The sequence below is a fragment of the Galeopterus variegatus genome, unplaced genomic scaffold (assembly GCF_000696425.1).
Source record: "Galeopterus variegatus unplaced genomic scaffold, G_variegatus-3.0.2 Scaffold154, whole genome shotgun sequence".
In the NCBI taxonomy this organism is placed as follows: Eukaryota; Metazoa; Chordata; class Mammalia; order Dermoptera; family Cynocephalidae; genus Galeopterus; species Galeopterus variegatus.
This window is the reverse complement of record NW_007726265.1, coordinates 673,228-695,209: the sequence shown is the minus strand read 5'-3', so window position 1 is coordinate 695,209 and position 21,982 is coordinate 673,228. Positions and strand designations below refer to the sequence as shown.

The following is a 21,982-nucleotide window of genomic DNA, read 5'->3' as shown; positions in this document are numbered from 1 at the left end:
TAGCATACATTATACGAAGTTATACGAGGGGAGGGATCAGGCAGCTGGCCTCTTCAGAAGGTGCTGATCCTTCTCTGGATGGGGCAGCTTCTTGTTTTGGGGAAGGGTGAATGTTCTGCATGGTGGGTGGATGCAGGGAGCCAGCCCTGGTTGGGCATTGGGCAGGGGCAGGGGCAGAGACCATATCCAGCTCTGGAGAGGCTGAGCAGACTGTCGAGGCTGCAGACAGGCTGGGGTTCAGCTCGATTCTATAGACTTGTTAAGCACCTGGCTCTGTGTGCTGGGAGTCTGCTAGGGCCTATAAGGCACTCATAGCTCACACTTACTGAGCTCCTGCCCTAAGCGCCGGGCCCTGTGTGAAGCCACTTATTTATATGTGTCAACCCATTTAATGTTTATAACAACTTCATGAAGTCACTACTCTTATTTTAGATGAGTAGTTGAGGCTTGGTCACGTGGCGAAGAAGAGGCAAAGTAGGTGTCTAAGGGAGGTCTTCTGACTCCAAAGCTGATTCTCCTGACCACGATGCTTTGCTGCCTCTGTTGAGTCAGATCCAGCACCTTCTCTTGCGGGTCACGGTAACAGGTGTAAGCAGGTGGTGGGTGCAGTGCAGTGCAGTGTATGCAAAGGGAGAGCTGGAACCAGGAGTGGCAGCAGCACAGAGCAGTTAATTATGTCGGGGAGGGCAGGGAAGGCTCCCAGAGGATGAGGGCCCTGAATAAGCCACATGGGGGAACCAGAATCTGTCTGATACGTGGGGAAGCAGTGGGCGGAGGCTTCAGGTCAGTGCGCTGGGGTGGAGAGTAGGGCCTCTCAGAGAAGCAGGGTAATTCCAGATGCCCACAGCCCCCTCTTTCCCCTCTCTTGGCGTGTGACTGGGTGAGGTGGAGTTGACAGACTTTGGCTGCTGTCCCGCTCAGTGGGTCATGGCTAGGACAGGCAGGGGGGAGGTGTGGGGTGCTGCCTCAGGATCTCCTCTTCTCGGCCCCTGTGCTTAGCAGGTGCACTGGCCTCCCCGACCTGGCCAGGCACTCCGAGAGCCTGGGCTCTGTGTGTGGACCCTGCCTGCCTGGGGTGAGGCCACAGCTGTTCCCACACCCACACCCACTCAGGTCCAAGAACAGGTCCTCCATAGCACCTCGAAGGACAGGGCTGGGAGGATCCTCCCTCCGAGACTATGTGATCCCACCCCATTGTCACATAGTGGAGAGATGTGAGAGAGGGAAGTGACTTGCCTCGAGTCACACAGCCAGCGAAGAAACAGATTAACCTTTGGGGCTTTCAGGTCAGGCCTCTCCCTTCTCAACTCCTGGGCTCCTGTCCTCTCCAGGCTGTGTGCACCCCCTTCAGCACCTTCTGTTGTGCACTGGCTCACCACACGCCTATACTCTGGCACGTGTCCCCACAACTGGCCACCCTCTCAGGCCAGGCCTGGGTTTTGTTCTGGAGAGAACCTAAATGTCATTGTCAGATGAGGGAGGAACAGAACCTGCTAATCCCATTACCTTCAGCTGGCCCTCCCCACACTCTCAGCCCACTCTCCCCAGCCCTGCACATGCCCTTCCGCCTGCCTGGCACGTCCTTGCTCCTGCGTGTGAGCAAACGCGCCTGGAGATGCTCTAATGGGGGTGGGGGGAGTGGGGAGAGAAGTACCTGAAGGTAGATCTGAAAGACTTGCAGAAAGTGTGGAGTGAAGGGGGGCTCCATCTTGGAATCACAGAGCAGTGAACGGATCTTAACTCTATTGCTTATAAGCTGTGTGACTTTAGGCAAGTGACAACCTCTCTGAGTGTCAATTTCCTCATTAATAAAATGAGTAATAATAGCACCTTCCTCAGTGGTTTCCAAACTTTGCTACATTTTGAAATCACCTGGGGATCTTTAAAAAATACTGATTCCTGGCTCCCACCTTCTGACCTGATTTCATTGGTCTGGGGTGTAACCCGGGTATTGGGATTTTTAAATGCTCCCCAGGTGATACCAATGTGCGGCAAAGTTTGGGAATCACTGTTGTAGTGTTTGTTGGGGATTGAAGAAGACTGTGCAGGTACCTGGGGAGAACTCAGTAAACGGAGGTGGTTGTTTTATTACTCAACTTCCTGCCTCTCACTCCATTTAATGTGGGGTCTGGTGGGGAAGGGAGGGTTTTTATTTTAATTCCACAGTGGGTTTGCCCTGAGTGCTGACCCTGTGGCTGTCAGTGGCCGCCTTTACCCAGAAAAGCCCCTCCCTTATCCCCCTCACCATCTCTGTGGCCCTAGGGCAGGCTTCAGTCTTCCTGACAGGCCCCAGGGTTGTGATTAGGCTGGGGGGCTAAGAGGGGTGCTGGAAGGTGCGCTATGGCACCGTGGCCTATCCTCCCCCCAGTCTCCTCCTGGTGGCTTTGGGGATGGAAGTGCTGGTACCTATGTAGGCTTCTGGGAGACAGAGGCCGAAGATGCTGGTGTGGATTCGGTGGCCTGACTGGGGGCATTCGGGGGAGGGTCGCGTCTTTGAAACAGTCAACTCTGCTTCTTGGCACCATCTCAGGCTCTGCAAACCTGAGGCGGAGGCTGTGAGGGAAGACACATTTCCCCAGATTCCTCAGCTGTCCTGATGGGAAGCTGCGCATCACTGGGCCAGCAGGAAGGAAATGGTTCTGACTGGGGCTGAGGGAAAAGGTGTTTGCTTGAAGAAGCCGTTTTGTCCAGATATGAGGACTCTTTTTTTCCCCTCAGGCGATCGCTCCCTGTTTATTTTTCTCTGAATGACAAAGACTGGATTTAGCTAATGAGGAGCGCTGAGAGGAAAGTGAGAAGGGGCCTGAGAGATTTCGGGAAGTGGGAAGCCTTCGCAGGATGCGCAGCCCTGTGCTTTTAATCAGTGTCCTTCTTACCCGGCTCCCTGCTTTGGGGAACTGTAAGGCGACAAAGCATTTTGTGATCTCACATGCCACTTTTTCCTCCATCTACCAAACATACCTTTGCAAATGCCTTTGATTTCTACTTCTTTTTACCACCCAAAAAACACAGTGAATCTTTTAATAGCACAAGGCCTTTTGGATCTCTAACCAATCAGTTGCCAAATCCTATCCAAAGTGCACTCAGAATAGATGCTCTTAATAAAATATATTGCCTTTAAGCCAGCATAAACCTGTGAAATTTGTACATTTCTTTTAGAGCATCTCTACAAATTTTACCATATTGAAATCACCACCCGGTGACCTTTCAGGAAATATTAGATAAATTGCAAGAGACAAATTCACAAACCAAATGGAGTAAAAGAACAATTTCAGTGCCTTTCCTGCTGGATTCTCAGGCTGAGTCTTAGAAATCCCTGACTCTCTGGACCCTCACTCCCCAGCTCTGTGACCTGCCCCCTGCCCCGCAGGCCTCTCTCCCTACCCTGCTCCTGGGAAGGAGCTAATAGCTGGGGTGTCCTCTGAGAACCACTTGCAGTCCTGAGAAGAAGCTCTGGTATGGGGCTCCTGGCACCTTGTCCTGTCTGGGTGTGCTCCGTCATTCAAAACACTTTCACCAGTAGCCAAAGCCCCCAGAAATGCTCTTGGGGGTGGCTGAAGGCTGCTTGGAGAGGCTCAGATGCTCTGTGGCCTGGTCTGCCCCAGGCAAGTGGCAGGGAATCCTCAGCCCCGACAAGTGAGAGCTGAGCTGAGGTCTGATCCCAGCAACCCTCCCTGTAGGGCATTCTCTATATCCAGGCCAGCCCTTGGTCACCCGGATGTGGATTATCCACTTTGTGGATTGCCTGCAATGTCTTTTCCAGCCTCAGGTCAAGTTCCTGCTATTGGCAAGCTGTGTGGGCACCTTCCCTCCCTACCAGTTAGTGGTGCTCGGGGGATGTAAACCGGGTGTAATACCCTGTTTGTATTTTGTTTAGGGCAAGCAGAACTTGAAAGGCAAAAGGTCTGTAAAATCCCATTAACTTAGAGACCTGGAAGGGTCTTCTGGAGAATCAGCGCTCCTTTGGGTTACGGGATCTGCTCCCTTCCGGTGCGTGTACCCAGAGCCTTGGAGCAGTGACGGGGCGGAGGGGGGTGGGTGGCACAACTGTGTGCCACTTCCTGAGGGCTGCTAAGTGCGGTTTGCTCCAGGGCAGTGGTCACGTGTTTATGGGCTCATTTCATGGGTACATGAACTCAGTGACCAGCCTGGCTGCTTTGCTATCACCATTCAGTGACCTGTGTCAGTTTCAACTGAAGATGTTACTTGGGTCCCCTGGGTCTCAGCTGTTTTTCATGGAGAGTTACCACCTCACACGACTCGGTTGTGGCCAGAGACCCCACCACCTTCCAACGTGGAGAGGGTGGGTGGGAGAGCGGTAAGCAAATTGAAGGTGAAAGCATCTCCTGACTGGTGCTGGCTCTTCTGTAGATTAAGTAGCCTCGTGAGGAACAAGGCACTATCAAAGCTGCCCGGGGTTCATTCACTCCTTAATTTGATAATTAATTCCACAAACATTAATGGAGTTTTTCTCACATTCCAGGCACTATGCTAGGTGCTGAGGGTGGGGGAGAAACAGAAAGATGATAAAGGCCTTGTTCTCACACTCAAAGAGCTCTCAGCCTGGTAAGCAGATACTTAATGCACTCAGATTGTCCCCCAAAGAGGCACAGGTACCGGGAGGAGGAGGCAGCTCTGGAGGGCGGGGCAGGGAGAGCATAGTAGCGGGTCCTGAAGGTTGGCCAGGAATGTGATAGGCTGGGAGAGGAAGGTCGCTCCTGGCCCAGCAAGCATGAGCAAAGGCCCAGGGAAATGACAGTGTAGTGCCTTTTGAAGGAGTGGGGAGGATAACTCAGTGTGGCTGGAATCTGTGGTGGGACTGTGAGCTGCGGGACTGGAGAGGTGGGCAGGGGTCAGATCGTGCAACTGCCTTCCTAGGGGATTCGCCTTTATCCTGGAGGCTGGGGGGAGCCACAGAAAGGTTTTAAGGGGTGGATGGCAATGATTTGTGTTTTAGATTACTTGCCATGGAATCTATATGGTATAGCAGAAGGAGCACTGGAGTGGGGGATCTAGGGAGCTTAGATTCTAGCTCTAGATTCTAGATCTGGATCTAGCAGCTGTGTGACCTTGGCCAAGTCTAGGCCTCAGTGTCCTGGCCTGCAAGACAAGAGGACTCTAAGGCCTGTCCCAGCCTTGACATTGTCTGCGTCCATGGCCACTTTCCTCTTTGGCCCCTACACCCTTTGTTTTGTGCATGTCCATCCACCTCTGGCTGCCTGACCCCTGTCTCCTGGCTGTTCCAATATGGTCAGCAGATGGTGGCGGCTGGAGGGAGAGGGGTGAGTCCTCCAGGAAGTATGTGCACTCCTGACCCCAAAGCTCACTGACTACCTGGACCCTCCTTTTCCAGCCCTGCAGGAACACCTTCCTTTCCCCTGAACCCAGCCCACCTGGCTCCCCACAGCATACAGCCCTGGGCCCAGCTGTTTCTCTTCAATGAAAAAATTCACTCCTCTGGGCCTAAACCCCCCTTCCACCTGGCCTCCAAGTGACATGAGGCAGCTGATTTGGGGTCGCCGCCGGGTAGCCAGTGACATCTATGTGGAGAGATGTCAGTGCGTTTGGCCGATGCAGTCTTTTTCCTCTGCTCTGACCCGAGTTTTAAAAGCTTAGCCTGTCATCATCTATAGTGGTTGCCTGGGAGCCCCAGCACTGGCTCTTCCTGCCCAGGGACTCCAGAGCCACTTCCGCAGGGGGCCTTGGAAACAGCTGTGGTGGAAAGACAGATTTCCCCCAAGCATCACTTGTTCGGCTACCTTCCCAGCTTCTGTGCTCCAGGTCCTAGAGCTCCTCCACGGTGAAGAACCAGGAGGAGGGGTTGGCTGAGGGTTCTGTTTTCCTAGGTCTTTGATCACAGCTGTTATATTTAAAGGCTTAAACAATGAGTTCTAAACAGATAAGTATCTGTTTAGTCAATGGAATGAGGAAATTAAAGGTGACTCAGATTTTCCCCCCAATTCTAAGTGCTACTTGAATGATGAGACTTACAGTGGAGTAGTTTTGCTCCATTCTCCTCTCCTTAGGAATATGACATGATATTGTATCCATTCATTCATTAATTATTTATTGAGAACCTACTGTGTGCCAGGTCCTGTGTGAGGTGATGCGGGCAGAGAGACAAGACTCAGACCCTGCCATGAAGCTGCCCTGAGTCTGGGTGACTGCTCAGTGGGAGCCCAAGGGCTGCAGGATCTCAGAAGCTCCTGCAGAGTTTCATTCAGGCCCTTTATCTGACCATCTTAGGGCCTTTTCTGGAAAACAGAAATAGCGTAAGAGGAGTGATCCTGCTATAACTGATAGTGGCTGCCTTCTCTGGGACATGGATCAAATCCTTAAGGTTCTAATTACTGCCCAGCCCAGGGAGACTGGGAGAGGTCTGCATCAAGATAGAAAGTTGGGTTTAGCTTTTGACTGTGTACATCAGTGACCTGTAGTTCTGTAATAACTTATTGTCAATGCATGAAACACTGTCTTTAAACCCAAGTAAAGACTGCTGGGAACAAAAAAAAAAAGAAAAAGAAAAAGAAAAAGAAGAAATAGTGCAAGAGGGAAGATGTGGGGGAGAAGAGAGAGACGAGGGTGGAGTAGAGAAAACGAGATGGAAGAAAAGCAGCGGCAAACTTTCCCAGGAGAGAGGCGCTCCAGACAGCACACAGTCCCAGCCACAGGCAGCAGGAACCAAAAGGAGGGAAAGTCCACATTCTCTCTCAGCTCTGTCCTGCAAGCTGGGATGTAGACTGGTCACTCCCTGCTTGGTGCCTCAGTTTCCCCATCTGTAAACAAGGCTTTGGACCAGGTGATCTCAGAGATCTGCTTAGAACTAACATTCCATGACCCATGTAGGGCACAGCAGATATGGGGAAGGAGACCAGATAAAGGCCATTCAAGTAAAAGACATGGTGCTCCTCTGGCTTCTCCCATCTCAACACTGAGAGACACCCACATGGGGCCTGTGGAAGTTCTGCCATCTCCTTGCTTGTAAGAGGTGACTTCTGGCTGCTCTTCCAGCTGAATGCCGGAAGGAGGAAGGTTCTGGGTCTCCATGTTTGCATATTTTTCTAGTGCGGACATAATCTTCTTGGAGTTTCTTAATTTTTTCCCTTTCTGTCAGTAAGGCTACTTGAAGTGCTCAAGGTGAAGGACAGCCCTGCTGGCATACAAGCAGCCTCTGGTGTACTTACCTGACTCTTTAGCAGGCCTGCTCCCAGATGCCCTCAGGCGCTGTCCCATATGCCTGGCCATGGGGCCATGTCAGACCACAGCCTGGGGGTCACATTCCAAAGGTCTCTAATGCAGGTCACACTCCTCTATCTATAAAGAAGACTTGGAGATATTTTGGCAACACAATGTTAGAAGAATTGGGGTTCCTAGCAATGGGACCTTGGGTAATTGCTTAAATACCCAGCCTCAGTTTTTCTGTCCATGAGATGGAAGTGGCCTCCTTATCTCCCAGGGATCAAATAGGAAACTGCAAAAAAAATGCTTCATAAACAGGAAAGCCCTAAACTGACATCCTGGAAGCAATTAATCAGTAGCAAGCATATTCTGATATCCAGCCCTCTCCACCATTACAGCCTCATCTGTGCCGAGTAATTCAAGCTGCTAAGGGTTAAAGCAGGCTAGGCTCATGCCTATGATTGTCCATAATTGATGGAATAAAACTTAAAGGAGTGACATATAATTGCAATTAATCCAGACACTGTGACACCGCCTTGCTAAAAATAGTGTCTACTAATAATTGCTTTGATCTAGCAAAATGATGCCTGTCCATGAGCCTGGCTAAGGGGCTACTAATGGCAACGCTGCACCCCACTCCTCCCACTACACAAGGTGGGTGTGGAAGCTGGGAGACATGGGGCAGAAGGGTGGGGAGGGGCCCCAATTCTTTCAGACCCTATAGCAGCAAGGACTATATATATAGGGTGATCATATAAACTGTCTAAAGATGGGACACTTTTGAGAGTGTTATGCCAATAATTCCTATTAATATTAATAGTTATGCCAGACAACAGGTATAAAGTGGACTCTCCTGGGCAAACCAGGATGTATTGTCACCCTATGCATTGACTGTTTTAAGCTCATGGCATCCTTGACTGGTAGAGCATTTTTACATTCATTATCAGTCTTCTTCACAGCAACCTTGGAAGGAAGAAAGGATTTTTACTCTCATTTAAGTAGATGTTAAAGACAGTGACAGAGCCAGACAGTCTAGCATAGTCTTTGGCCTGGCTTCCTTGGTGGCTGACTCCATGCAGGTAGAGGACAGCTGGCTGGGACCAGGGAGCTCTGTGGCTGTGGAAGCAAATGGAGCTCAGAGGGAGAGAAGCAGTAAGTCTGGCTTCAGTGGAATGGGATTGAGTGACCCCATCCATGGAGAGCACAGGGTACAGGCCTCAGCAGGGACTTTGCCTGGATCTTCTCCAATTTTGGGCTTAGAATCAGAAGACTTGGGTTTAAAGTCTTGCTCCTCCACTTACTAGCTATGTAATCTTGGAAAATGTAGAATCAGTCTGTGCCTCAGTTTCCTCATTGTCAAGTGGGGACAATAATAATTCCTTTTTGTGAGGATTAAGTGAGATCCTATATGAAAATGGATGGACTCAGAACCTGTCATGTAATAGGTACTTAGTAAACCCTTGTAGAGCTTGAATCTGGAGAGAGTTCTCAGAAGCAACAGTCTTTAGGGAACCGTGGGGATCCTACTTCCTTGAGATAGCTCTGACTTGAACCAATTAGGGTAGAATGAACTCCTGTCTTGAGTTGGGGCTGCCTCAGGTTCTTGGAGGAAGGAGTGGATAAAATAAATATGGAGGAATTGGGAGTCTCCCAACCTCTCTGTGCCAGCGATAATCTACTGTATGTTCAATGTGTTAGGCAGGGGCAGCTAAGGAACCTTCACACCATGAGAGTCCCGTGAAACCGGCAGCCCACGCTGGCCTGACCCCACCTTCCTCTAGACTCTCAGATGAGCTTGCCTGGACATGGGAGGTGACATGACTCTTATAGTGCCCCATTGCTGGAGTTGATGGCACCTCAAAGCAAATGGTAGGCAGGCTGGCAACAGTTTGGTGCCAAAGAGCGAGAGAGCGAGAGAGCGAGAGAGAGAGCGAGAGAGCGAGAGAGAGAGAGAGAGAGAGAGAGAGAGGAGAGTTGTAAAGTACCATGTTTGGCCTATTAATAGTCTGTGTTTGGTCTCCACCATTTCCATCAACATCGTCCATCACATCCAAACAATTGAAAAGCTTTTGCCAAATGGTGAGGAAACTGACGGCTGTGCTGAGTTTCTGAAAAACAGTATTTCCACTTCTTATGCAGCACTGAAATGCCAATAGTTCCATGCCAACTAGTTATTTTTCCAGACCATTTCCCTTTATTTATGTTTAAGCTTTTGTATTTTTTTAAGCAAAAAGAAGATAGAGACTTGGCATAGGTAATTATTATTTCTCCTGAATTGCCCTTGAACAAGCTATAGAAGAAAGGTTCATTCCCCAAACCTGCGGAGGGATGGAGCAAGCACTAAGGCAGGGCCCTGCCCCTTTCAGGAGTGGTTGGGCTGATAGATGGGCAGAATGGGGACGTGGGAAAGACCTAGCCCAAACCTTGGAAGACTCAGGGCAATAGAAGCCCTTTCTGTTACTGATGTGTGGCCTTGGGTAGGATGGGGTCCCTCGCTGGGCCTCGATTTCCTTACCTGTGAAATGGGAGCGTTGGACTAGGTGGCCTAGAAGGCGCCTGCCCAGTAAGTGTCTGAGTGTTGGGTGGGTGGGGGGGGCTCGCTGTCTCATGCTTGTTGGCAAGACCACAGGAGTGGAGGTGATGCTGCCTCGCAATGCTGGAAACTCCAGGAAGCCTGGAAACATGGCTGGGAAACACGATGGGGCTGTTCTTCATCTGGGAAACCCCAGAACAGCCTTCAGAGATGTCTGTGGAGCCTGCCAGGTGGTTTATTTATTTATTTATTTATTTTCCACAACATGTCATTTCTGGGTGTCTCAAATTTTTTCACTTGGCCCAAACGTTGCCAGGCTTGGGGGATGATTTTGCCCAGTGTGGGATGGAAATGGGTTTGCCTCTAGGTACTAGGTCAGGAGTGGCAGGTTTTCTCAACCTTGGAATTCTCTGATGAGGCCAGAAGGTACAGGTGAGGCTATAATGTTGCTTCTGCTGCCACAGCAGCCTCTGCAGACAGAGGCATGGGCTGGAGGGACAAAAGAGGGAAGGCAGATTGGAGGGAGTGATGAGGCTGAGACAGGAGTCTGTAGGCCTTGCTTCGCACCTTTAAAACATGCCTCTCTGTGGCTATCAGGTGGTGCAAATCAACATTCTTATTTCAAGTTATGGCCATCTGAAGATGAGCTTATCCAGTTCCTTGTACTAGGTTGACCACAGTTCCTGCAGAGAATCTGAGCGTCTGGTGTGTGTCTCCTCCACGGATGGCTGGGGCAGGATGGGCAGAGGAGAACCAAGGCCTGGGACAAACTGGGCTGGAGTGGTTCTGTTCTAGTGGGGAACTTAGTCTAGCTGGAAACACTCAGCTTTCTGCAGAGCCAAGTGATTTCCTGCTGTTTTATTGGTTGGGGAGGGGGAGGGGTGGGCAGGCAGATAGATTTAAATGAGAAAATAAAACTACTTCAAAGCAAGTCATCCAGAAAATACATTTATTTTATTATTATTATTTTTTTTAAAGATGACCGGTAAGGGGATCTTAACCCTTGACTTGGTGTTGTCAGCACCACGCTCAGCCAGTGAGCGAACCGGCCATCCCTATGTGGGATCCGAACCCGGGGCCTTGGTGTTATCAGCACCGCACTCTCCCGAGTGAGCCACGGGCCGGCCCAGAAAGTACATTTATTTTATTTCAAATATTCTAGAACGTTTAAGAAAATGGGACCCTCTGCAATCTGGATGAAATGTGGAGACATGGCCTTGGCAAGGGGAGCAGTGAATATTTGCAAGGAGAACCCCTCATTGTGATAGCAAATGGAGCAGCCTTCAGGCAGGGCTTGGCCACACCTGGAGGGTGAATAAACGTTAAATGACTCACTATAACTCTGCACCCCCAGGCTACCAGGATGGATATTGGGGCTGGGACAAGAGACCTTCAGTCTGTGTCTCTTGGAGATGAAGGAAGGTGTGGTTGGGACCTTCAGGACCCGATGTATAGTGGCAGGTATGCATTCATCAAAGCTGGAGAAGGGGCTTTTTGACACCGGAAGAGTAATGTGATTGCTGACTGGCCAGGAGCACTCACACTCTACAAGCAGAGGACAATGAAAGGTAATCAGGAGCCGATTGTTTACTGGAAAAGGAAGCAGAATGATTAGGTGCAGGTTTGGAGGTGACTTCCAGGATAGGGATTCAGGCTTTTGGAAAACAGACAAATTCAGGGACTGGTTGTCATATTTCCATAAATAGGAAAAACAGGGTGGGCAGGGCTGCCTGACCCTGTGAGCACAGACCTGAGAGCCCCAACATCTGGGTCTAAAGTTTGTGCCAACACAGGCTGCTGTATGATTGGGGGCAAGCCGGCCTCACTAGGCCTCAATGTCTTCATGTCCAGTGAAGAGTGAGGGACCAGCTGATCTCCAAGGGCACCTCCTGGCCTGGAGTTCTGCACTTTTATGAGCCCAGGGAGGGGCTCACTTGGTGAGGACATTGTGATAGGCACAAAGTCAGAGCAGGGCTTCACAGAGGCATTTGTTTGTTTAGCTTTATTGGGGCCAAGTACCTGACAAAGCTGAAGGCAGATCTCTGAAAAAGTCAGAGCCATCCAAAGTAGAGTCTCTCAAAGGCTTCCTTGCGAGGAAGTGAGTTCCCAGTCCCAGGAGATAATCGAGCAGAGACTGAATGACCACGTGCCAGGAATCTTACTCGGGAGAGTCATGGGCGATTGAACTAGTTGGCTTTTAAGTTTCCTTCCAAATCCAATCTTCCAGGACTCCATTGCTTGTGTGTTCGATGTCTGAAGCGTATGATGGCAGCCCCAGCCTCTGGGCTTCTTTTTGTGCCCTAGAGCAGCAATTCTCATTTCTGGCCTATACATTAGAATCACTGAGATCTTTTCTAAAGAGCTAGTGCCCAGGCTTCACCTGCAGAGCTTCTGATTTAATTGTTCTGGGGTGGGTCCAAGGTTCCTCAGTTGTAGAAGGACCTGGACTATTGGTGCCTTGTGGAGGCATCTCACCTCCATATTCCCTGTTGGGGCAAGGTGATATGAGCCCCCTCTGGCTTCATCCTGCCTCTATATAGAGCTCAAAACTTGAGGCTGTATTTACCATTCCACATTCATTCACCCAACAAATATTTAAGTTCTTGCTTTGTGTCTGGATGAGTCCTAGATGGGCCAGCTTTTGGCTATTTTAAGAGCAGCAAACACTAAACTCCCTTTAAAAAGCGCTCATCATGTGTATTTCCACCTCTCACACTTAGCACAGTGCCTGGCACATGCCAAGTATATAATAAAAAATTTAATTGAATTGCATGGAATCTTTGCCAATCTTGCAAGTGGGACAGGAAAATAAATTATAAGCAAGCATGCAGTAGAGAATTCATGATATGCCAGTTCCCTTCTGCCCAGACTTTGTAAAGGAAATCATCTCCTTAATTGGAATTATGTTTGTGGCCTGAAGGGGTGACCCATCCAATTTGATATTTTGGGAGCATGGTCTCCTAAATGACCTTTTCCTGCCTTCCTTAGGGCATCTCACAGTGAGAGAGCTGGGGCTTAGGGAGGATCATTTCCTCTTAATTGGCATCCTGGTCATCACGCTGGCTTCACTAAACATTACCAGGCCAGCCTCTGCTCAGACCTGAATGCCCTTGTTATTAACTGCATGATGTTCCTCAGACATCAGGTTCCATCTCCTTCTGGTAGTGACAAGTGGTTGGCCAGAGAAATGCCCCAGGCTGCCCTGACTTTGAGTTTTATACTGAGACCACTGGCTTCCTTCACTCCACGAGTATTTCCTGATTACCCTTCCCATGCCAGGCCTGGCCTGGGCCTGACTTGCAGAGGCAGCACAGGCACTGGCCCTGACCTCAGGCTGGTCACCATCTATCATGCCACTAAGTGGCCAAGGTTTAATGGTGGCACAACTGGGGTCTTGTCAGGGAGCTACTGAGACAGAGATTAGTCCCACCAGGAAGGCTGGGCCTGGAAGGGTGATGTTCAGATGTCCCGTCTGTCCTGAGATTCCCTCCAGACCTGCCAGTGGAGGAGCACAGATCTTTGAGTCAGACTTGACCAGGCTGGAATCTAGCCTCCATCTCTTCCTTGCCTGGGGAATGTGGGCAAATGCCTGGACCTCCCTGGGCTCAGACCCCTCATCTTTAGCATGGGGCCATGGAGTTGTTCTAAGAATCTAATGCAGTCAGCACAGTGTTTGCCCATGGTAAGTGCACAGCAGGTGTTAGCTGTTATTTTCATCATCTCCCTTTAGTTTTCATGAATTTGGAAATTCAGAACAGAAATGTCTGCCTGCTTGATACGTCTCAAAATTTTTCTCCATTCAAATATTCAATATTCAACTAGTATTTACTGACATGCTATGTGCTGTACCTATACATGTACTGGGTTCTAGGGATGGAGAGGTAGGGGTGAACAAATGAAATGTAAAAGTGCTACTCTCTGGGGCCAGCCCGTGGCTCACTTGGGAGAGTGTGGTGCTGACAACACCAAGTCAAGGGTTAAAATCCCCTTACCGGTCATCTTTTAAAAAAAAGTGCTACCCCCTCTGGGGCTTACATTCTGGAGGAGGTGAGAGACAGTGAACATCAGGAGTAAAATGGGGTTAGATGGTGAAAGTGCACTGGTCGCCCCAGCTGGGACAGTGCTGACAGGGGGACACGGGGCGTGGTCAGCCCCAGGAAGGGTGTGGGGTTCAGGGCAGGCTAGTGGGTTCTTGTTGTTGAGGTTACCTGTGTAATATTTAGGCAGGTAACAGCTCCCAGCTTAGATGGTGGGGTGAAGACCTCGGTCAAGGATGGAGGCTGGGGAGGGCACAGAGGAACTGAGGACGGGGCTCTGAGAGACCATCTGCTCATGAGCCTAGGTCAGATCTCTTCCCCACATTGGTCAGCTGGCTCATAATGACCCTGCTGGTGTCTGGGACTGAGAGGAGAATGTGGGTGATTTAGCCTCAGCTCTCCGCCCACTGGGAATATGCCTTGAGAACTCTCCAGCTGTGGGCTTGGGAGGTGAGCCCAAACAGAAGCTCCATGTAAGAAGGTGACTCAGATGTCAAAAAGGCAGCGGTGAGGGTTAGCCCCACTCCATCCCCGGGGACTTGTGGTACAGAATGCCCTTGCCGCCACAGGCTTGGGAAAATAGGAAAGGGGCCTGAAGCTTGGCCTCTAGTGTCTAGGCTTGAAACTCAGCGTGGTGGACACTGGGCAGGGAAAGGTCTCCCACACTCCTAGTCTGCACGGTCTAAGCCGAGAATCTGTGTCCTCAGGAAATAGCACCTTTGAGGAGCAGGCACTCTCTGAAGCCCCCTTTGCTCTCGGGCTGGTCTGAAAGCTTCACCTCACATTTGGGATGTATAGTCAGGTTTAGCTGACTCTCCAGGGTCACCTCCTCGGGTCCTTGCCATGCCCTGGTCATTCAAGGCCAAAGGAACCACTTGCAGTTCTTCTCTCTCAGTGCGGGCCTCCTGCCCGTTTCTGACTGTCCCAGCCTGGCTTGTCCTGCAGGGCCACCTTACCTGCTCCTTCATCTGCCTGCCTTCTTGACCTGGTACTGTGGGCAGGACTGAAAGCTCAGAGAGGGTGTCCAGTGGGGAGAGACATGGGTTATAAGGGCGAGGGGGTGTTGATGGTGCAGAGGAAGCCTTTGGGATGAGCTCCTGGGAGCTCTTGGGTGGGATTCAGGCTCAGCAGGTTGGAGTTGGAGGGGGTAGGGAATTTCTGGCATTTTGCAAGTGCCCAGCACAGTGCCTGGACTTAGTAAGTGCTCAGTAAATATCTGTTGTGTGAATGGATGAGTGAATGGATGTTTAGCCTGCCACAGACTGCCAAAGGGTCTTTCTGACATTCCTGGGGGTATCTTTGTAAATTGCTGCAACCATAAAGAGCTGATATTGGTGTGGAACAGCTGAGTTTACCTGTTCTGACATCTGTGTGGCAAAAGAAAGGGTATTTGGCTACAAGAGAACATGAGCTTTTCTTTGGATGAGAAAAGAATGAGGTTTTTCATGCGCATTATTTCATCTCACCCACCAACACCTGTGAGTAAAGTGAGGGCAGTCCTGGTGTGCAGAGAAAGAACCCAAGGCCCAGAGAGGTTAAGGGACTGGTCCAGTGTCACACAGCTAGTAAGTGGCAAAGATGTGACTTGAATTCTGGCATTTGGTTCCAAATCCCATGTTATTTAGAAAGAGACAATGAAAATTTTCTGTTAGCCCCCAGGGCTAAAAATAGGAGCCTTATCTTGTTCTGTTTGAGAAGATGATGTGAGTGGGTTTGGTGGCTGACCATTTCACGCCCACAATTTCATCATGTATAGAAATGCCTGGGAAAAGAAAATATCTAAAAAAAAAAAAAAGTTTGAAGTGTGCCTATGACCTGTGCGTGTGTCATGGCCAGTGTGTGCCTGGTGCTATATGCCATTAGGCTCAGCTGAACTTCTAAGAGTCTCATTCTACCAGGGGACTGAGGCCTAGAAGAGTGAAGTGATGTGTCCAGGGCCAGGCAATTGCTGTGGTGGAGGCCCACACCCTGCCACCCCAATGCTAGGCCCAGGGCCTCTCCTTCAGTGCTCTTTTGCTTATGAAGCATCTGGGGTCTTGAACTTCTCCCTCTCAGGCCTGTCAGAGACCCAGGTGCCCTCTGAGGCCACCATCCCATTGTGACAGCATCTCTTGCTTCCCCTGCTCTGAGGTTGGATAGTCCAAGGATGCAGAGGGTCTGAGTGACTCCATTCTGGACCATGAGTGATCAAGATAGGATTCTGGGCTGACTTCTGGTAGGAGCCAGGCTGGGAAGTCACTCTGAGGATGCTGGGAGGGCCAATGACCATAATTAAATCAGGCAGCGCTACCTGGAGGACTCTGAGCCGAGATATAAGGGTGAGGGTGAAAAAAAAGAACGAGAAAGGGGCAGGAAGAGGGCAGAGGAAGGAAGAAGGCTGGGGCTCCGTGCTGATGCGGATGCAGCAGGTCGAGGAAAGGAGCCGGGTCTTCCTGGAGAACAGCAACCGGGAATGCGGGCTTCCCTGCCAGTGGAGGAGAGGATGGTTTAATCGGCATAGCATTAATTAGCAAGAGTGTCTAATTAGGACAACCATTACAGAGTCACCGTGTTAAGCCTGTGCTGAATATCAATTAATTCTGGAGCCTTTCCATGAAATTGAAGGAAAAGTTGACCTTATTAAACAGAAAAGATTTCTAAATCAATTATTTCCCAAATTAAATGCACAAAACGCAGTAATGTCAGAGAGGCCCATCAGACCTTAATTCAGTAAATACAGACTCTAGATATTATCACCTCTTTCCCTTTGGGGGTTCCAGCCAGTGACAGAAATCATGAATGGATCACATACACACACACACACACACACATTGGGGGAAAACAGCTTGATTGGGGAAGGAGCCTGCACAACCTTTTCTCAGTTAAGCTAATATTTCACTTCAGTTCAGTGCCCCTCCAGGACTCTGCCTGCAAGCATAGTTTTCTGTTTTTTTCAATGTTCCAAATAATAAAACACATTTAGAACTTCAAAGTCTCTGGGAAGATCTACCGTAATCATTACAATTCTGGCTGTCTTTGCAAGCTACGAGGCAGGCCAAGAGAGCAATTTATATGGCTGGCTCAGAAGCCAGGGAACACACTCCATCATACTCCACACAGCCTCGGGGGAGGAAAGGCTGGAGCAGCTCTGAGAAGCCTCAGTGCAGAAACTGGAAGGCCAGCAAGGCAGGTGGGGGTGTCAGTGCACAGGCAGGGCACAGACCCTGGAGGAGTAGAGTCTGGCTTCTTCAAATTTTGACTTTGCCGTTTGATGGCCATGCCCTTGGACAAATTGCCTAACTTCCCAGAGACTCAGTTTCCTCCTCTGTAAAAGTGGGTGATGGTACCCTCCTTGCATGTTAGGCCCTTATAGCAGTGCTTTTATTACAGATTATAGTCATCAATAAGAAATTGCAGATCTGTAAAGGGCTGGCTCCTGGCTGGAGCAGACAGCAGCCACATGGATGGGGGCATCTCTCAGGAATGCAGTTCAACCTCCTATCCTGCTAGGAATCTCCTCTGTAGACCCCTGACGGGTGTAGCCAGACTCTACCAAGATGACAGGAGCTTATTATCTCACACAGGAGCCTAGGTCAAGGGGAAGCATTGTATATAGAAATATCTGATATATAGCTAAAATCTGGGCTATCTGTGTGACTTTGGAAAAGTCACCACATTTCTTCAATTTTCAGTTTTTTCATAAGATGGAGTAAAATGGAGACATTATGACCTTGTATTTAGGGTAAGGATTTGAGGTACAGTATGTAAGAGGCCTGTTCTGGGAGCTGGCACATAATCAATACTCAATAAATGTCAGGTAAAAATAAAAGTATTATTGTTAAGCAGATTCAAGAAACACTTATTAAGCACCTATTGTATTCAGAGCATCAAATAGGTTATGGGGGTATACTTGTATGGTGTAAATGTATTATCCTATGGATTCTGGTAGATTATGAACCAAACGAAGCAATAAAGGCGTCTGGGGTGGGTGCGAGTCCCTTTACCCAGCCCCAGGGTCACAAAGGACCCTGTTCCCACTCAGCAGTACATTTTACAGCATGATAACAAGAAATGGGCATCGAGGAAATGGAATGGTGTTTAGAAGACTGGAGCCCGTGTCCTTTATCCCCGTCAGAGGGGAGGGCTGGCAGCTGGCGTGTTTTCCTGCAGCCACCCACGGCGGGCTGCTTGCTACGTCACAAACAAAGACAAAGTGCAGCATCTACGTGTGCGCCTCTGTCCAGAAGTCCAGGGCTCAGGTTAAAAAAACACAGAACTTTTCCGATTATAAAAACAGTGTGTCCTCACTGTAAAAATTTTGAGGAGAAAAGAAAAACAATAATAAGAAAAATACACCAGTACCTTGGGATATTTGACATATTTTCACAGTCTTTTTCTACATTAGAAAAGTAACAAAAAGTTTTAATCATATACAGTTTGGGGTCTGAGTTTTCCACATCATATTATAATATTATCATCAACTTTTCTCCATGTCTTCAAATTATTCTCTACAGAGGTGTTTTTTAGTGCCTGCATAGTGTTCCATCACTAGCTGATCTCAAATTTAGTTAACCACTTGAATATTTTGGGGCATTTAGGAATAAATGGCTTTAAAAAATGACTCTCATTAAATGGGATATAATTTCTAAGCATTCCTGTGTGTTAAGAATTATTACTCTGTTTGTTAAAAAGTTCTGAGTCACAGGGGAGAAGGGTTGACCAGTTGACCACAGGACTCCCTCCCAGCTCCAAGAACCCCTTTTCAGCCCAAGGATGGGAGTGAGCGGGGGCACAGCAGGTGTGGCAGGCACCCCGCCATGTGGTGTGTGGCAGCTAATTAGCCAGCCTCGTGTTGCAGCCTCACCCAAAGAACCATTTCAATTTCAAGCTTCATTGGAGTTCGGGTAGCAAAGAAAAGATTATAATTCAACATTTTAACAAATAGAAAATATTTCCAGTCCAGCCAGACTTCTTTGACATATTTTCCAGCTATTAAAAATGGTCGATGGTCTATCTTCTTATTGACATGCGATGGCAAATGCAAGGAAATCTGTAAAGTATTGAGAGTCCCTGTTGATCCAGTGCACAGCACGGTCTCCCCATGGGGCGGAAGCTGGCCAAAGAGGTTGTACCGGCCAAAGCCAAGAAACAGGTGGGAGTTGCCTCTTCATGTAAAGGCTTCGAGTTTTAGGACAAAAGGAAGAGGCTCAGAGGAGACAGCATCTGGTCCCTTTCCCTTCACTTCTTCCTCTAAAAATGATGGAAATAGGCTTGGGTTCTGATTTCAGTTCATTTCTGCCAAAAGAAATAAATTAGAGGTTGAAATGTGCAGCTGATCCCAAACCCTTCCTGGGGGAGGCATGATGCTCCCCAGATGCTTTCAGACCCCTTTGAGAAGAATGTTATGGTCATTTCTGGCTGGAAAACATTGTGAGCTGTCCCCAGTTCATTCCCATAGGGAGCTTTATCTTATCCTAAAACAGTCTATGAGCTCCTGAATTCACTGCCTGCTCTCTTCAGCCCCATTTAGGTCTTGTGGTTGGGGTAGTGTTTCAGGCATCAAGTGGTGCTTTTAAAGATCAAAACCTTCTTGAGGGCTGATCCGTGTTCTGTTTTTCTTTGTGCTCACATCAGACCAGCACAGCACCAGCCCCTGGTTAGACACCCCATCTATGTGTGCTGAGTAAATAATCGTGGCACGGTCTTTATTGAACTATAGAACATGGAAGAGGCTAAAGAAAAACTGGCTTATGTTTAGACCATCTTGTGAGTAGCACAGAATGGAGACCTTTCCCCACAACTGGACCACCTCATAAAGTGCAGAAAGTCAGAGTTTGTATATAAGTCAGACAGAAGCTTCTAGCAGGCCAGGGCCTTCTTTGTATATCCTACAGTATCTAGCACACTGTTGGATTTCCAGTAGGGCTCAACAAATGAGAAGTGGTTGAGATTGTTGTGAAAGAGTGAATGAATAAACGCATGAGTTACTTCATTAGTTCTCCTGTATTTCCTGACTGTTAACTCCTGCCTGGCACAAAGTGGGCCTCAACAACGGTATCAAAGAAATGAATGGGGAGATTGATAGACACCAGGGAGAGCTGCTTTTATCCCATCTCAGCCCACAGAGGGTGGATGAGAGCATGGACTTGGGCGATTGGAAGTCCTGGGTTCAAATCCCAAACCCTCCTCTTACTCTTGTGGTTGCCACATTAGACGCTACCACCAGCCCCGCAGCTCTCGGCCACCTCTCACATCTGCCTCTGAAAGCTCTCTCTGACCTGTCCGTAGGGATCTCTCTCTCCCTTGAGCTCCCCTAGCTCTACTGTAGGTTTCACTTGGCAATTAATCATGTTTTACCTTTGAAATACCTTCCATTGCTGTCTTAAGCTGTCATTTAGGTCTTTTTAAAGGGGCATTTCACATATTTCTACTGTTTCCCATTGGAGAATGGGCCTGAGGGCTTGTAGGCAGAGCTCTGGACTGGCAGTCAGAGGCCCTGGCTTTGAACTCCGGCACAAGCCACACACCCCACTGAGCTCTCCCCTATAATGTCTATAAGGTTGGGATTAAGTTCAAGTGCTGTTGTGAGGATGGCTAAGAACAAATATGTGAAACCGCCTTGTAAACTGTAAGGTACTGTACAGAAGTCGGGCATCCTTCTCGTTACCTGCTCCTTAAGGACACACTTCTTATGTGGTGCGCACCTCTCAGGACTGAGCACAGGGCCACCACACAGTAAGTGCCGCCTGATTTCATCTGCAGCCTTTGCGCAGGGCTGTGCTCCCATCTCCCCTGGGGAGCCTTCTCTGTTTCCGGGCTTCCAAATACCCAGGAGCACACCAAGGCCCAACCCAGAGCTGATGTGAAGTAAACAATAATAGTAGCTAACACATGGCCCACACTGTCCTAGGCACTTTACGCATACTAACTTCTTTATTTTCCCCAACAGCCCCTTGAGTAGGTACTAATATTATCCCCATGTGACACACGAGGCAGCCTAAATTCTCATAGCTCTAAGTGGCTGTGTCAGGGTTTGGACCCAGTAGTCTGGCCTTGGAGCTCATGCTTCTAACCCCACACTACAAGTTCTCTAAGCTGCCCTGGGGCTGAAAGGCTGCAGTGCAGGTCATGTGTTCCTGAGCTCACCCCTCTTCTCTCTGCACTAGCTCCTCGGCCCCTGCTACCCTCCCCTGCCCTCAGCCTAAGCCAGGAGGTGAGAGCATCTGCCAGGACATCCTAATTCATTCCTGAAAGTACTGTGCATTGTCAGAGATGGAAGGGCCCTCAGAAATCCTCTAGTTTAGCTTTGTGAAGAGAGAACAGAGGCTCAATCTGGCACAATATTGATTCCCAAACCACATAGAAGTGGCACAAAACAGAATTATGTTCATATGACTTATGAACATGGAGGCAAAAATTCTAAATAACACATTGGCAAACTGCATCTAGCCATGTATAACAAACATAATACATCATGCCCAAGTAGGGCTCATCCCAGGAAAGCAAATATGATTTAACCCTAGAAAACAGAGGCTCGGAGTGGGCAGCTGCTGGGGCCAAGCCAGCCCAGGCCCAGGCCCAGGCTCTTTTGTGGCTCAGGCTAAATTTGTGTTCTTCCCTGCTCCCAGGAGGGGCTTGTGACAGTCCCTCCTTTATCCCCACTCTCCCACTTTATGCAGCCTCAGAGGACAGTGAGATGCTCCTTTCCTGGCCCTCCCTAATTCTCTCTTTCCATTTCTCCTGTAGGATTCCATGTTCTCATTGGCCCTGAAATGCCTTATCAGCCTGTCTACCATCATCCTTTTGGGTTTGATCATCGCCTATCACACACGTGAAGTCCAGGTAGGTGCCCCACCCTCACTCCTTTGCACAGCGGCTGATCCTTTTGCCTTGCCCTGGGCTGAGCCCCAACCCCCTGAAAACCCACCCCCTAAGCAGCTACTCGGGCAATTTTATAAGATGGTTGTTCAAGATCGTGGCTCTTCTCCTCCTGTTTGTACTCTAATGGGAGAAGGAAATGTGAGACTGCCCTGTGGCTTTAGAAAAACTATGACATTATCTTCATCTGGGGATCCCAGAGGCAAGCATATGGCTTCATGATTATGGGGCCACCCTGCTCAGCACCCTCATTTAGCACCATTGTACCGTGAGAGCCCCTGATGAGCTGCCTTGTCTTTTATGTCTCTTGGTGGATCCTTTCTGAACTTGAGCCACAGAAGCAATCCCCACAACACACACACTGCACCAAACACCA

The 21,982-nt window shown here is 49.1% G+C and overlaps 1 protein-coding gene across 2 annotated transcripts in view; it reads left to right on the top strand.

Moving 5' to 3' along the window:
* Window positions 1–21,982, top strand: part of KCNN3 (potassium intermediate/small conductance calcium-activated channel, subfamily N, member 3) — a 151,801-nt gene that overhangs the window by 24,005 nt on the left and 105,814 nt on the right. For both annotated transcript variants that reach the window (XM_008592586.1, XM_008592590.1), the window contains exon 2: window positions 21,475–21,570. In XM_008592586.1, the coding sequence (XP_008590808.1) occupies window positions 21,475–21,570 (96 nt within the window). The remainder of the gene's footprint in view (window positions 1–21,474; window positions 21,571–21,982) is intronic.